The 16,713-nt window shown below is 37.8% G+C and overlaps 1 protein-coding gene across 1 annotated transcript in view; it reads right to left on the bottom strand.

The window, feature by feature from the left end:
• Positions 1-16,713, bottom strand: part of MYRFL (myelin regulatory factor like) — a 41,680-nt gene that overhangs the window by 12,555 nt on the left and 12,412 nt on the right. Inside the window, exons 7-19 of the mRNA XM_072851110.1 lie at positions 14,914-15,109; positions 13,701-13,777; positions 12,297-12,407; positions 11,632-11,722; positions 8,527-8,727; positions 8,009-8,117; positions 7,423-7,532; positions 3,760-3,923; positions 3,102-3,165; positions 1,837-1,922; positions 985-1,056; positions 819-865; positions 537-701 (exon numbers count right to left, since the gene is read on the bottom strand). Of these exons, the coding sequence (XP_072707211.1) occupies positions 537-701; positions 819-865; positions 985-1,056; positions 1,837-1,922; positions 3,102-3,165; positions 3,760-3,923; positions 7,423-7,532; positions 8,009-8,117; positions 8,527-8,727; positions 11,632-11,722; positions 12,297-12,407; positions 13,701-13,777; positions 14,914-15,109 (1,493 nt within the window). The remainder of the gene's footprint in view (positions 1-536; positions 702-818; positions 866-984; positions 1,057-1,836; positions 1,923-3,101; positions 3,166-3,759; positions 3,924-7,422; positions 7,533-8,008; positions 8,118-8,526; positions 8,728-11,631; positions 11,723-12,296; positions 12,408-13,700; positions 13,778-14,913; positions 15,110-16,713) is intronic.

Below are 16,713 nucleotides of genomic sequence, written 5' to 3'. Positions count from 1 at the left end.
TTTGTTTCATAGAGCTCTGCCTTCAAATAACATTTCTCTACTCAAAAACCCTGCCTGAATGAGCAGTTTTAATTCTAAGTTTTAAGTTTTCTGGCAATTAAATTTCTGTCTCTGTCCACAGAAAAGATGTAGTATCACCACACTGTGACACCATTAAGTGTTTTGGGTTTTTTTACATCTGTTAATTCACCCTCCACTACCCCCAATCAACTCCTGGCCAACTGTAGCCAAAGGTTAATTAAAGGGATTAGTGACTTTCTGGTTCACATGAAATCATTTACCATGACTGGCGAGGAAGAACAGTGACACCTGCCAAAACATCTTAGGACCCAGAACTCTTAAAGGTAACCAGGCCAGATTTTTCAAAAACATATTGACTGCAGTGATGATTAGTTATATCAGGATTTTTAAAATCCTCTGGTCTAGGCACTTTTGTTGGAAGCTAACTACCTTTAAAGATTCTTGCCCCTTCCCCCACACTCTTCATATACTGTTTATGCAAATGGTAAATAATAGAAATTAATGTTTCAACTTACGCTTCTTCTTTGCATTGGTTTTCTCATAACTTAGATATGTGCCTTTTTGTTGATGAATTGGACAACAATAGACCTTGTCACAAGGCAAAATGTCACAGAAATTCACTTCAAGGATCCTGCTGATGGGTTGCGTGCTCTGAGAAATTGTGCTTTCCCCCTGCAATGCTAAAGGAAAAGAAAAAAGACATAGTTCTCACTAATGCTGTGTGTCTCTTGGCATTTTATAATAGCACAGAAATGGAAAGCCAGTTACGTGTATGCAGACCAGCAGAGATACAGTACCTGCTGTAGTGGTAGAGGGAGAGAGTACAACAGAACTTGAGGTACTGCTGATGAAGAAAAAGAAAAACAACTTATTAAGAAATGGACATCAGAGTTGTGGACCAAAACAGACTGGTCCACAATCTATTACGAAATCTAATTCACTAACACTAATTCAACTACTTGCCCATAAATCGGATGTTTTTCAAAACGTCTGTCATGAACGCTAAGTAAATATAGGGTCGATATTGTCACAGCACTGTAGAAAGAGAATTATTCTGTAGATTTACATCCATCTTTTATGCAACATAATATGAATAATACCTTGACAGCCCCTTGTCCAAATGTAGTTATGTAAGAGTTAATTATCTGATCACTCTCCCTTTAGTGGGAAAAATTTCGACTGAATTTAATGGGTCTTAGGTCAGATACTTGTATACAGCTAAATTCAACACAAAATGTGGTCAGTTTTCCATTGTAAATAAAATCACAACACCAGTTCAAAGTACTCAGTTCACAGAGAGATTGTCAGCCATAGGTTTTTGGACTGGAAACAGAAAATGACAAACTCAAAAGTCCAGAGCATACCTTCCTTTCCACAAGTCCAATGTCACAAGTTAAACTTTCAGAGTCACAGGACTGCCCACCACATTGGGAACAAGTCCAGCTTCATTTCACACAACAGAATCACTCTGTACCTCAGAAATTGTACTTCGGCACAGAATGACTGCATAAAATGTGCAGAGTCTCACGAGTCCAGCTTTGGGCCTGTAGCACGAGCCACCGAGATACATTCAAGGTGCACCATACATTGTGACATGGACAGAGATTAGGTGTGTGTGCACCACATGAGTATCTCACTTTTCTAAAATGATTTCACTTTACAATATTACCAGGCATATTCACTGTTAATTTTAATACATTGTGTTCTTTGAGTAGGAAGGGTGAGAAGAAGAAAAGAATTGTGACCTTCTTTCTGATGAGATAAGTAGAAAGGGGAAGGGAGAAACAAGTCAATTTGTTGATAATTAATTGTTACCATAGTGCCATAATAGCAATCAAAGCTATTATAGTCACCCGGAAAATCTTCATGGAGCAAAACTCTTTCCTCTTTGACAAACAAATCTAGAAAAAAATAATGTTTGGTTAATTTAAGTGGCACATAACTAAGCTACTACTTGTAGATTAAGAAATGCTACACTAGTCTGACTTTAAGTTAACCTTGTTTCTTTCAGAGGAACCATACAAGTCATCCTTATATAGGGGTCAATGTCTAAAGAGAAAAACTTAAGTAATGAAAGGCTCCCTAAAACTGTGAGTGCACTGCACACTGTTGACAGCCTGGGGACACAAACATTACACAGGAAGAAAGGGTGGGTAAAAATAACAGCTCCTTCTCTTTTCTTCCTGCCCTTTTTCATGCTCTTGAATTATATCAAAGTCAAATTAAGAACTCGGTAAGCAGTGGCCAGAACTAAAAGATGAGCAGCTTTCAGTATGTGCTCAGACCATGTTAAACCAGGGCTGGTCTAAATACAGAAGAAAGGCACTTTCCAAACAAGTAGGATGATCTTAGATGACAGAGCATTTGATTGTCATTATACAATAAAGAACATTTGACCTATTATTTTCTCTTGCTCTTTGGCACTGTCAAAAGCTAAGTAGGCAAATGAGCGTTGGTTCATCTTAAAGAACAGGACTCAGCAGCCTAGGAAGACTGTCTTAAAAAGATCAACATACATTCCCTGACTCATTCAATCCCTGTGAAAAGGGGTCTCCTCTTTCTATACCAGGATATGGGCAAGAGGAAATCATTCAGCAATAGCAACAACATCCTATGCAGGTCTTAACCACCTGAAAGACAGCATTATTCAGTACAAAACAGGAGATGCTAACTGCAAACCATAGTGAAAGACTCATCCAAGGAAGAAAGCTGAAGAAGAACTATCACTGTGCAGACTTCCACACCAAAACAAGCATTTCTGTGTAAGGCTGTGCTGCACCATGTGAGCACACCTATAGGCTCAACAATTCTCTCCTGTTGAAGTCTCCTCCTTCACGCCATCACACAGCATGGATCTACTCTCACACACACAATGTATAGGCAAGAAGTGGAAGTGTCTCATATGTATTTTCTATCTCAGTACAGTTACTTTTTAAGATTCTAGCACGACACTAAATAATTCTGGCTAAGGAATTGGATTCTATATTTAGAAACATGAAAGCTTTCACCAGTATTTCAGCACTTACAAAAACTCCCTCATAGACATATTTCATATCACCTTTCATATCAATTTCACTCACCTTGCTGGATTTTAGCGGGACTGATTTTTTTGATGGCAAAAGACTCGTAGCTCGACTATACCTGCTGTAAGAGACAAAATCTCTTTAACATTCAAACACTTCAGCAACTAATAAATGAAAAAGAGATGTTTTCAATAGGGTATTAATGTCACTTGCTTTTGCAATTTTAACATTTGAAAAGAGAAAGGCAGAAGTGTCATCAGATTCATTTTCAAGAACAAAGGCCTCCAGTTAACTCATTCAGGTGAATGCCATTAAATGCTAGATTTGATTTCAAAGAAAACTTGGGGAAATGGTTTAGAAATAGAAATGCTCATCACTTCCACTGAAGCACTAATGAAGATTCTTTCTTGCAGAAGTAGCTCTGCAGATTTCTCTTAGCAGCAATTTCCAAGATCCAGGGCTGTAACTGGACATAATCTACCCTTGCTTTATGCAACTGAAGCAATTACAAAAATGATTGCAATTTAACAGCCATTTCAAATATTAATTTTGTCAGTGAGTTAAAAAATATGAGAAATTTGCATTTTTTGCACAACTTAAATGCTGGAAATGAGCTGAACTCCACTGTCAAGCAAAATCGGGTTTCACTTCTACCACAGAGACCACTTTACTAATTTCTGCGACAACTATCAGAGAACATTCCAGACAGAGGTACCTGACTTTGCTCTCTTCACTGACTGTTGACTTTAAACTGCTCATCCGTTTCAGCCTGGCCAGTTTCCTATTCCACTGCTCCAATTCTTCTATTCTGACTTCAAGATTGTTGGTTAGTTTACAAAGCTGCTTTACAGCACCAACATTCTCCATAAAGATCTGATCCTGAGAAGCAAAACAATAACAAAAGTAGATACAGTATATTCATCAATCAGATGTAACAAGCAGTAATGAGTACAGAATTCACCTATATAAGGTTACATTGAATATTTAAAATGCAAACACAAGTTATCTCACTGTAAACTGGATGCATTTATGACTATAAAACCCTTTTGCTAGATTATAAAAATTGCTTATGTTCAATTTGCAGTAAATGAAAAATGAGGACTTGCAGAAAAATTTGAAGAAGCTAAAGGGCTTCTGTAGGGCTTCTTAAACTATATTTTACCTTCATACTGCATTGAACTTTAAACCTTAACACTATCACAACAGGCATCTACTATTTGATTTGTAGGGCTGCAGCTGAACATAGATTTCAGAATCCCTTAGCAAAATGTACATCCAACCATCTGTCTACAGGATTGACTAACCTGGCTCAGAGAAGTCAGAGTTTCTATCCATGTTGTACACATAATGTGAATCACACAGTAATCAGTGAGACAGGGAAAGATCCAAACCAGAGGTCAAGCTGTGATGGCATAATATTTTGTTCTCCCCTTCAACCTCTCCAGCCTCTTAGAGGAGTCCTGCAAGTTCTAAGACTGTGATCAGCTCTGCAAGTAACAAAGTTCAGACACCCTCCATGTACTCCTTCTGAATATTTTACCCAGGAAAACCCTTCTATTCTTCTACCCCCTTCTTATCATCTAGGTATCAATCTGCTGCTGGAGAAGCCCTCAGTACAACCATCCAGGTAATAAGTATTTTATCCATTTCTGAGCCAAAAATGGTTACTGATCCACTGCAGGAGCATGGTAAGAGCATACTTTCTTTGCTGTGTTTGAAAGAACAGCTTTCTCATACTAATGTACAACCAGACTGATACCATTAAACCTTTGATAAAGCTATTACTGCAGTTAATGTTGCTAAGTGTTCCAGTCTAGTCAAGTCATGCAGAAGTAAGGCAAAAGTAGAGTTTTGCCTTTCACGTTGTAAATGCCACGCACACCTTTCTTTTAAAGGTGACTGCATTCCACAAAACTAGACAGTATTTTGTATAAACAGAACCAGAACACAAGTATCAGTGGTAAATTGCAAACTTCTCTACTGCCAGACCAACAGCCTGTGTAACTGAAAAGTGACTTCAAAATAACCTTCTGTGCCTAGAACTGTGACATCATTTATATGGTCACTTGTCCTCGTATCAATGATAGGTAGCAGCTGTCCTTTCCATTCTCTTCAAATCATGCATGAACCTCTTCTAGGTGACTTCAACTGGCTGAGAAAATGGCTCATCTGGCAAAATGAAGGAACACTTTCTTTTGGGAAAAAAGGACTGATTAGAGTTTTACTGCCTCACTGATGACTAAGTACTGAGCACAGTGCAATTGAGAAGAAAGATTCTTGTCCCAAAATAGCAAATTCCCACATGGTTGAGACATTTCTCTAGAAAGTAGCAGAGCCTGGTTCAAATGTGTAATGCAATCAATTATAGAGTTTGACAGCTCCAAACAGGTAACTGACAGAGACACAACCAAACCAGCCAATATCCTACTTATCTGGAACTAAACTTGGAATGTGAGATAACAAAGTTCAAGGCCTCATCACCTGCCTAACTGAAAGGAAAAATATGAAGCAATGTCCATTTACCACTCAAGGTGCTGAGCTGTTCTGGAGTTGGGAGCTCCAGACATTTAAAGCAGATGTTCCACCTGGACATCAGATGTTCCAAATCTCTGAATTCAATATACATCTTAAACAGTTAGACACAGATCTCTCCTGCTCCCTGTCACCTCAAAGGGCACAGAACTGACATTCACATGCTCTGCCACAGGTGTTAGGAGAAAGAGGAGAAAGCACAGATTTACCTAACTGTATTAAAACAATGTCAAAGAGTTTGTGAAGTGATCCCAGACCTAGCCAAGTAGTCAAGAAAATGCTAAGCATGAAATAAGCCATTGCTGTAACAACTCATTCTTGCTTGGGCCACATCCACAGCAGAATCACACCCTGCAGGGTGCAGCAGGCTCCATTTGCTAGGTCACATCCCTGGAAGACATCCTGGCAAGCGCTGTCCAGAGACTCAAGCTACAGAGGAGAAAGGGAACATGATGGGCCCAAACAGCAGTGCTGTGAGGCACTGTTACAGATAGTATTTCATGTGATATTTCAGCAAAGACAGATATAAATCAAAAGCCCAATTGTCCAACCTAAAAGTTTTGTCAGAAAAGAACGGACTACCCCAAAGCAGTTTTGTGGAGGCTCAAAAATGCAAATGATGCTGCAGCTGTCACACAATGTAACAGGAAGGGCTAAAGGGCAAAATGAACCTAGTGTCACAATCTAACACCACTGTTCTTCTGCGAGCATCTAGAAATCAGCTACAGGCTGGAATCCTGACCAAATACAGCAAATTTTCTAAAAGTCTCCTTTTCAACAGTATCTCTAGAAAGGGCTCTTTCCACAGCTTTATTCAAAGTGTCTAATTCATGCTTCCTTTATATGGAACACAGCCTAGCAGATTTAACCTATGAATTTAACTTATTTGTAGCCTAACAAAAGAAGACAAATGAAATGCAGTATTTTTAATAGATATTTTCTCCAAATTTGGTGGTGTAAACTTGTGTTTTCTATAGAATAATGAAAGAATGCATGATTATAATGAATACAGGATCATGTTCATTACATCATCCAGACAAGATAAGGTAACAAATCTGTAAAACCTCCCTCTTCCCATTATCAGCTGTAAGCAGGAAAAAGCTGGGAAGTGGTCCTTGATCTGCAGTTAACCAGCGCACAACAGAGGGGCCACTCTGAGCAATGTGGACAAGTGCTGTCTGCAGTCACGTGTGACTGGACTCTGTGACTGACAGTCCCTTGCAGTCCAATTTCTACAGGAAAAGTAGGGGAAGAGAGCACAGGACAACAGACTAAGGCATTGTTTCCAACCTATGAGCATGGTAATTACTTTGTGTGCCATAAACATTTTATAGTATATGATTTTGAAGCTATAATAAGGATTTCAGATGGCCAAAAATACCTTCCCACAGGACACAGAGTTAGCATTTGTATTTGGTACAAAGTGATTACACCAGGATTAGAGTAAGGAAGTTTTTGTTTAAGAAACAGAATGCCATCATTGCTTAACTCACTTCTGGAACACTTAAACACAAAAGAATGTTTTGGAGTCCCACTTGTTGGACCAACGCTATGAAATCACTATCCACCTTTATTCAGCAAAGTTAGGTTTTTTCCTTTTCTCTTTTATTGTATGTTTTATTATTATTATAGTGAGACTTTAATGTAAATACTTTTTGTCATTAAAAGCTTCAGCCACTTACTAACACCCGGTGGTTCAGTTTTTCTCAATGATTTGCCAAACACTATTTTTGTAAATACATGTGGAGGCCTACAGCTTTGTATAAAGCATAGTGTGTGTTTATAGCTCCGTACATGAAAGGAACAGTCTAAACACACACCTCCACTTTCTCTCTCAAGACCATACCTTGTCAACCATGAGGAAGTTTTCTATTTTTTCTCCATCATTACAAGAAACATCTCCAACTTCTCTAACAGCTTGAGGTAAAAGCTCCTTCATTTCCTGGGCTATTATTCCTGTTCACAAGATAACATAAACTAAAGTCAGGAAACACAGTGGCATACCGTTGACCATGGTTGTGTGCTTTGAGTTGACCATCCTAAAAGCTACAGGTAGGGCCAAACATGATCTAGAATTTTTCTGTGGTAGGAAAATCCAGGATTTCACTTCTTTTTTTCCATTCCACAGAAAACAAACAGAAACTTTCAGAATTCCCATTTCTCTGCAATAAGAACAAAATTGTTTGTGATCACATACTTCATTTTCATTAAAACTCTGGAAAAATAACCTATCTTTAAAAATTGAAACAGACATTGTAAAATTACCAGAAATACTTAATTTTTGGCATTTTTATATCAGCAGAGAAACACAGAAAAGTGTGGAATTGTAGTATCCTAAGAAATGAGAATGAAATAGCAGGGTGTTAAAAGGCACTACAGCACAATGAACAACAGTGGAAGTTAATGAACTGGGAACAGAGCTGACTGAATACCTGTTTCATGGGTATTTTTTATTCCCATAACAGATGCAAATTCAGGCTTGTAGTCATACTCCACCAGCCTCATTTGTGTTATTCTTCTCAACTGCTCATTCGTATCGACCTAGTTGGACAAATACCAAGATTCATATGTTGAAACATTAAGAATGGTTGTGGCATCTAGGACTTCAGTGAGATAGCAACAAGCCTGACATGGCCACTTGGCCAATCTTTGCATTGAAAAATATGGACAATCTTCTCATTCCCCATTAGCAGAGTTCTATTTGTATTTGTACTGCCAGTTATCCTTCAGTCTGACAACTCCCATTTACACAGATATACCCAGCTTCTGTGGTCAGTCTCTTCCAAAGTCCATAGGCGATGGGTCTACAGAGCACAGCGGTATACCCGATTTCCTTAGGCCAGCATTTCAGCACACCCAGGATAAAGAAGCTGCTCCACATGTCAGAACAATGATCCACACATGTGCTGTCGTGCAAACATAAATGCCCTAAATACTCCCCAGCCCTCACCTCCCGGATATTCTGTTTTGCTCGGCTGTCAGATGGGTGCATGACTCTGCCCATAACTTTTGCATTTCCACAGACGACCAGTGCTTCGTCTGGTGCATCTGTGTTAATTCCTACTCGACCATGATAGACTATCGTCTCTGGAACATGTCCTCGCTGCCACAGTACATCACTGTCATTCTCAAATTGCCCTGGGTTAGATGCCTGGAAGAAAAAAATTATGTTTAAAGATACAGTATAGCAGAGATGTACTATTGCTTATTCCATCAGAATTCAGGGAAAATGAAATGCCAAATATTTAATATTTACATTGTATTCAAGAGCTTTCCTAACACACCAACAGAAAAAAACAGAGTGGAGTCACTTCTAAGTAAGTGTTTCTACTCATACAGCATTGGCCTCATTGCTTTTTCCCTTGAATTCTACTTTATTACCACCTTAAGCTAAATTATCAACGTTCAAAGCTTTCCAAATTTTAACTTTGACATTATGCCGCATAACCATTTATTTACCAGCAAATTTTACCTGAGGCTGGAAATCAGAAAAGAGCAAGCAAGGCAGAGATTAAACACATGTGGCTCATAAAATCCTCTGTAATATTTAAAATTAACTCATATTAGAAATTTCATGTCAAGGAAACAGGATCTTTCAAAGAACACCAAAAAAACAACGGAGTTTTTATAATTAGAAAAGGCATTTGATTTCAGTAATTCATTTTGTTAATTTTTTTTTTTTAACTTTGAATTCAGGCTTTAAAATTTGAGTCCGAACAAAAGCATGATCACTATAGGAAGTTCGCACTCATTTAAAGAAGCCAGGCTTTCACAAGGCTTTGCCATCTACAAGGCATGGTGCTGTGCACTTATCACTGTTTGCCACAATTAGAGCATGATCTGATATGCCTGATAACCACTACTCAGCTGGTAGTTTTGTTATGTTATGTTTGAGTCTATAAAGGGCCAGAACATGAGTTGCTTTCTCTTGCAGTGCATTTGCACAGCTTTGCCACTTAAAGGTAGCCAGTGGCTGCCTCACAGTACCCTGCCACTGAAGCCCTGTCAGACATCTGGAAAATGACTTTTTTTTTTTCTTTCCGGCTTTCCTGTTGATGTTTTCACCACTTCAAATCACAGCCTCTTGATCCTTCTGCTTTTCTGCCTTCTTTTTTCTTTGTCTGGAATAGTGGCTGGGTTTGCAAAATCTCATTCCCTGAATTCCTGTTAAAATACTGTCTCACACACATCAAAGGAGCTCTCTTCATTGAAATTTCAAAAGTATCTAACATTGAAAATGGTAGAAAAATGTAAATTTCTAAATCTTACGTAAAAATATATATCTTATAAGGTAATGATAATCCTAAGGATGAGTCAAAAGTGAAAATTCAACAGCTTTCTCAAATTAGTAAAGAGATGATATTTGTAACACCACTAGATGCAGAAAGAAATTCAGACAAACGCAGTATTGCAGAAATTAATGGACAAAAAAGGGCAAGAACTAAATATGCAGGAATGATACTAACACAATGCTTCAGTATCCTGAAATAAAAGAACCCACAGCAACAGCCAGGGTGATAAAACTTGGCCAGGATGATAAAACAGGATGATAAAACAGGGCAGAAAACTACTGAACTCCAAACACTGCTTTCAAAGCCCTTTCGCAGCCCCACCCAGAATGGAGCTCTCAGCCATACTGCCCTCCAAAAACCTAACCATAACTGCAGGAAGAAGGTTTACGGCACAAGAGGACACAAAGTTTATGGCCCAGACGAAAAAGGAGCCAGGACTGAAACCATCTGAAAGCCCCCATCTTCCTTTGGCAGCCCCTGTGCAACACCACACATACTGGGGATTTGCACTTTTGCTCTCTTCAAACCCTAATGCTAAACCAAGGCTGTAATCACAAGCCTAGGCAGATGATACGCCACCAAAAAGGACCCAAGCAATGGCCTACAAAAAATGATGCCAGGACTAAAACCTTTTGACAGCCCTCACCTTTCTTTAGAAGCCCCTTCCAAGCCCCACTTATTACACTAGAGCTCTTGGTCTTACTCAACTCTAAAACAAAATGCTAAGCCTATTCCTTACCATAAGCCAAGGACTAGAAAAATTCCACGCAAACAAGAAGCTACTTGATTGGCCCACATGAAAAAGTTTGCTGGACTGCAATCTTCCAGAGGCCTTCACCATCCTTTGCAGTCCCACCACACAGCACCTATGCATTTCCTGTCTTTCTAAGACCTAAACATAATCTTTGTCCTAGAAATAACCATAACCCTAGACTATGCCCAGTTCAAACATTTACCACCAGCTATTGGTCACATGAAAAAGGGACCAGGACTGAAAGCTTTTGGCAGCCCGCACCTTCCCTTGGCAGCCCCCTCGCAACCCCACTCATGCTGGGGCTCTGCGCTTTCTCTCTCTCCTAACCCTAACCTTCCATAGCTCCTGTTACAAGAGAGCTCTGGGGTTTTTCTCTCTTCCAAGTTTAACTCTAACTGTAGGCTAAAGCTGAGTACTAAAAGGAAAATTTTATGTGGATTGGAGGACTGAAAAGTAATGGTCATGAGGAATAGAGACCAATTCTTCCTTTTTCCATTTTGAAACCTATATTACAACCACCAAATTAAGAGCTGGGACACTCCGGAAACACACTGGAAAGGGGCAGCTATGGGTCTTAATCTTCCTAGAGCTGCTTGACCTTCCTTCCTTGCATTTTTTTTCATTCTTTCACTCTTTTTTTCATTCTTTCATTCTTATCCTCCTTTGAAAATGAAGCATCTAGCTAATGAAAGCATTTACCAAATTCCTGGCAAGTGCAGGAAATTGTTTTTTCTTTGAGGTGAAACAATCTGGAAAAATCAACCTATTTTGTGTTGGAATTCACAACAAGCTTTCTTTTTAAATTCTTCTATAGATCTCTTGTAAGGTTTTAAAATCCTGATAATTAAAAGATAACAACATATACAATATGAAACTATTTTTTTTCCTCAATCTTTTTGATTCAATGGTAATTTTTATGCCCAAGAATCATCCCCCCATAGTCTCCTGTGAGTATCAAAACAGTTTTGTAAATACTTTTCACATGAAAGCAATATAAATTTCTACCTACCCTCACAATGATCTTTTCAGAGACATTTGCAGACAGTAGGTAGAATTGGTCCTGAGAGACAGCATACAGTCCAACTACCAGCATGAAGTATCTAATTTGAAATTGATTTAATCAAGATAATAATTGAAGTAATGTCTTTTCACAGAAAAAAAAAAACGTTTTAAATGCAACTGCTATTACTGATACATAAAAAGATAGCCAGAACATTTTTTTAAATATGTTTGTTACGATATAAAAGAAAAAATATTTCCTTCACTGTCAAGTAATATGCTCTTTCAACCCCACGATCAATGAAAATGAACAAAGATTACAGTAATTTTGACAAATGTAAGTAATGAGGACTCATACATGAAGACCCTTCCTTCCCCAGAAGAAAATGATCATTATTCGGTTTTTTGGCTGCCTGGTTTCGTCAGCCAACATTCTGGCTGCGATTTCCTCAAACAATCTCTAACCATGAGGACGAGGTATTTTCTTCTATTCTCACATCATTCTGTGTCTCTAGAAGAGAGGCCTTTAAGCAGATACCAAGTATCACAGAATTTGAAATTAAGAAAATCACAGGATTTGGCAATGTTGAGATTTTTCACAAACATCAGCTCCATTCTAAAGCAGAACTTCTCTTTTCCAGTTCACGCGCACAGGCCAACTAGCTACAGCAATACCTCTGGTCAGGATTAGGTTTTCCCTTTTTTCTCATATTATTTGCTGTTGTTTCACTGAAATGCAACCTTCCCAGTGTTACTTTAGTTATCTGGTCCCCTGGCAGATCAACTCTAAAATAGAAAAGCAAACAAGATCAGGGAAATAAGCATTTGGAGAGCTACCTGGCTCAAGCCAGATTTCCTCAAACTCATTAAAACCGTTTCAAGAAAAACTGACAAATGAAAAAACAGAGGAACCCCAGTAAAAATGCAGTAACCCTGGTCTATAAAAATACACTAAAAACACAGTGACTATGTCAAGGATATAAACAAACAGGATAAAGCACCAGCAGTGGGAAACTGCTCTAAGTAATAGGAGCCTTGTGTTTCTTGGTCTGTTTGTATACAGCCTTGAACACAATAAAACTGTATGTGTTCCATATAATGGGTATTTGTTGTTTGCCAAGGGTAACTTTGCTTATTATTGGATCTGAACTTCCACATTAAAATAAATAAATTTTACTGCTTGTCCCTTTTTTCACCTGCACTAATTTTTATGTCTGGAAATATAAAATATAGACCTATGTCTCAAATACATAGTGGCACTGCTCCTGTAAGTGGTAAATAATATGAATAAAGAATTTGCATGGAGAAAACAACAGTCCACCAACTGCATTCTCATGTGGTATAAATGAAAACTACACCGTCATCACCCATGAAAAAATGTACACCCAGAATCTATTCTTCAGTATGCAAAAGGAAGAAAAATGCCATGATAGAGGTAATTAAGTGAAAATCGAGCCCTTCTCCCAGGCTCGAAGTTCATTTTTGCAGATTATATATTGCAGCCTTTATCCCAGCAATGTCCTGTGAAACTTGACACTGTCTTATCTTTTTCTGTTTTAAGGTTTATTTAATTATTTATAGAGAACAGAACAGCTCCAATAGAAGACACTTATGCCAGAAGAACAAACATTGATTCTGCCAGTGAGTTAAGATGCAGAAGAATGGCAGAGAGTTCCAAGGAGAAGCTGCACGTATGTTTCTAGCAGAGGCACTCCCCCTTAAAAGCACTGCAAATACATCTCATGCCTATGTAGAACAGGAACATTACTGACATTCCTTAAGATGGGAAATGCATCTGCCATACAGCTCTAAACACCATATAACAGTGTTGCTAGCTGAATACAAATATTTTGGATAGGCATACTTAACACATTTGTAAAGCTGCTGAAAATTTGCCTTAATGAAGGGAGTCCAGGTACATATTACCACTGTGATTCTACGTGCACACACAGAATGGAATTTGGATAAAGATCAGAAGACTGGCTTAGAGCTACTATAAGTTTCCAAGAAACAGCTACTTCACATTTCTGACCAATCAAGTATTGAAAGAAAATGGAATAAATTTCTCAGAATTCTTACTTAACAGGATGGAAAGTTTTTTTGCTTCGATCTGACTGAGACTGTTCAATAGCAATTGTTTGATTTGGAGCTTCCACCTATAAAGAAAAAGAATTTTCAAAAATAACAAGAATATTAAATTTTCAAACACATGAAATTTACAATAGAAATTAATAAGCAAATTCTGTCTGAAACAGTGAAATCTCTCTCATTTCTCATGGAACTGTATAGAAGGTAACATGGGAATTGACTCCTGATCAACTGACACCTGACAGTGCTGTGTTCCAGCTAGTCTGAAGCCCCAAATCATTCCGTGGACATAATTTGAAAGGGAAAAAAAGGGAAAAGTCATGCATTAATTTGCAAAAGAAAAATTGCTTTCTGAATCTAGACTGCTATTGGCTCATTCTATCCCAAAGCATAAATGTAGATATTTAACATGAAAACTGAACCTATGCAAGGTAGTTCCATAAGTTATTTTAATGTAAATTTCTGTACCTTTCTGGAATGGTACCAAGCAGCACTTTGCTTCAGATGGGAACAGATGACAGTAATATTCACTAATTTCTTCTGCATTAGAATGCATTAAACAAAACTGGTAGTAACTGCCTTGTAAAACAGCTACATGGATTTTTTAAATCACTGAATTTTAGTAGTAAGTAAAAAACCTGGTAAAATCTTTTAGAAAGATTAAAATTTCTTACTACTTCTGTATATGCAAGCTTGTGGACCCATATTGGCTGGGAAGAATTTGGTTCTTAAATGAAAATGGAAAGCCTGGCAAGAAGAAATAGGGAAATTCTGTTGGTTTTCTACATGTGAACTGTTCAGGAAAAACAGATTTGATTCTTTTTTTTTGCTTTGTGAATTGTTTTTTTCAACACATCTTTTTGACCAATGGGTAGACCGGCCACCTACACACCAGATGACGCCCCTGCACTGCCCACAGAGGGAACGAAATTTCAGCCAAAGAGAGGGAAGTCAGTGAAACCATGGCAAACAGGCAAACATGACATCTTTCAGCATATATCAGCACAAGCATCCATAAAACATCACTTTTTTGCAAAAGAGTTCCACACAGAAGTCACTAGTAACGTAAGAGAGTTCACTTTTGTCAGTTCTTAGTAAAAAAATTACTAAGAAAAAGAGTTCATTTCCATTACTTACCTTATTCTATGGATAATCACATACTAACTTATTAAAAGTAATAATCACAAAGAGAAGAAATACTTGCCTTTATTCCAAAAGCTTTCAAGTAAAATTTTTCTATTGGTTTCCCCCCCAGCTGAGTTTTGACATATTTTGGATGTCCAGTGATTCCAATATGGACTGTGATTTGGAAATGATTCTTCTTCTGGCACACAAAGGCATCATCTGTTGTTGAAAAATTAAATCCTTTATCTGTGACAATGTGATATCCTACAGCAGGTCTACAAAAACAAGAAGAAAGAATAGCAACTTTAAGTACAGGCATATTTGAGTGACATCTTGAGTTCCTATTTTTTTATGTGGTCTGAAAATCCATCTGATTTTTACTGACAAAATGGGAGCCAAAATACATCTTTACAATCACCAGTTCTACCAGTATTTTCTTCTTAGAGGTATAAAAATGAAAATGCGTATAAAGTATACTCTAATTCTAGTCTGACACGACATGTTTGGAAACCAGAGGTGGAGAAGCTTATATAATCCTCACTTACAAATCTGGTATAAAGGAACCCTGTTCACCTAAAAGCACAACCAAACTTTTAGTGTATTCAAGCATTCATTATAATATTGCTATAAACAACAGAGCTGAACTAGTGCTGCAGACAACAACGTGCTAATGAGCCAGCAAGACTCCCTATTTTGTCCCTGAATTCCCATACCAAGCACTTCTGCAGAAGCTGCTGGGATTCAAATAAGGCTTTACTCAGGCTAAAAGAAAAGCTATCAATACTGATTCTCTGGCCAGATGACTATAAAACTCTCCTTTATAATGTTGTCTATCCTACCCCAACTAAGGAAACCTTATTCTATTTATTCAAAGGGCTAATTTTTCACCCAAAGAGAAAGAGTATCCTGTCCTTATGATTCACAGCAAACAAGGAAAGGTATCAAAAGATCTTTCTAAAAGAGCCAGTAAAGTCACCATCCCAACCATCTTTCCAGTCCTCTGATTTAAGTGATGGATAATTCTGAAATAACAGGACTACATGGCAAGGTTCTCTTATATGGGCATTGGGTTTTCTTGCTAATGAAAGTTTGATAATGATGATCTCATCTGATGCTACTGAGAACCTCTCATTAACACAATTACTGAAGATGACTTTTCAGAATTCATCCGTTCATTTGCACATTATTAGTTGGAAAAATCAAAATGTACAGACTTTACAAGAAACGTACAGACTTTACAAGGAAAGTACAGAGTTTATTATCTTTTTCTAAGTTATGAACGAAAGGCCCCTTATCAAACAATCACCAATTATCTGGGACAGGGAATAAAGAGAAAACTACTTTGTAACTACTTCAAAGCTGCTAAGTCATATGTTAATTCATATTTTAAATTATAATGAAGTGTCTACCATCTCCTCAAACCATCATTATTAAAGAAGCAAAACTTCTTCAGTTTCTTCCTACAACTGGTAATTCTTTTTATTTATGGAGGAAACGTGTGTACTTCATAGTGGGGAAAGGAGTAGTTTTTCAGATTTACGTATGAAGCAAGTTCATTAGCTGACATTCTTAAAGCAATTTGAGAGTATTTGCTTACACACAGGCAAGCAGATTGAGAAGCAAAAGTACAAATTTCCATTTCTCCAAGTTGAATTGTTTGGAACAATGACTCCCAAAGAGGAATTTCATGTTTATCATTTTCTGAGTATGCCATTTACAGTAATTAAGAGCAAATACATATTTTGAGCTGATCACACAAAGAATGGTCAGTCTTAGCAAGCAGTACAGTAAAACTTGGAAGAACTTTTAGGTAGCAGGGGATATCCCTGTCACACAAGCGCCCCTACTAGAAATACACTTCGAATTCCTCTTTCTATTC

This window comes from Ciconia boyciana, chromosome 1 (genome assembly GCF_034638445.1).
Source record: "Ciconia boyciana chromosome 1, ASM3463844v1, whole genome shotgun sequence".
NCBI lineage: Eukaryota > Metazoa > Chordata > Aves > Ciconiiformes > Ciconiidae > Ciconia > Ciconia boyciana.
The sequence above is the reverse complement of the archived record's forward strand: the minus strand, read 5'-3'. Positions and strand labels throughout refer to the sequence as shown.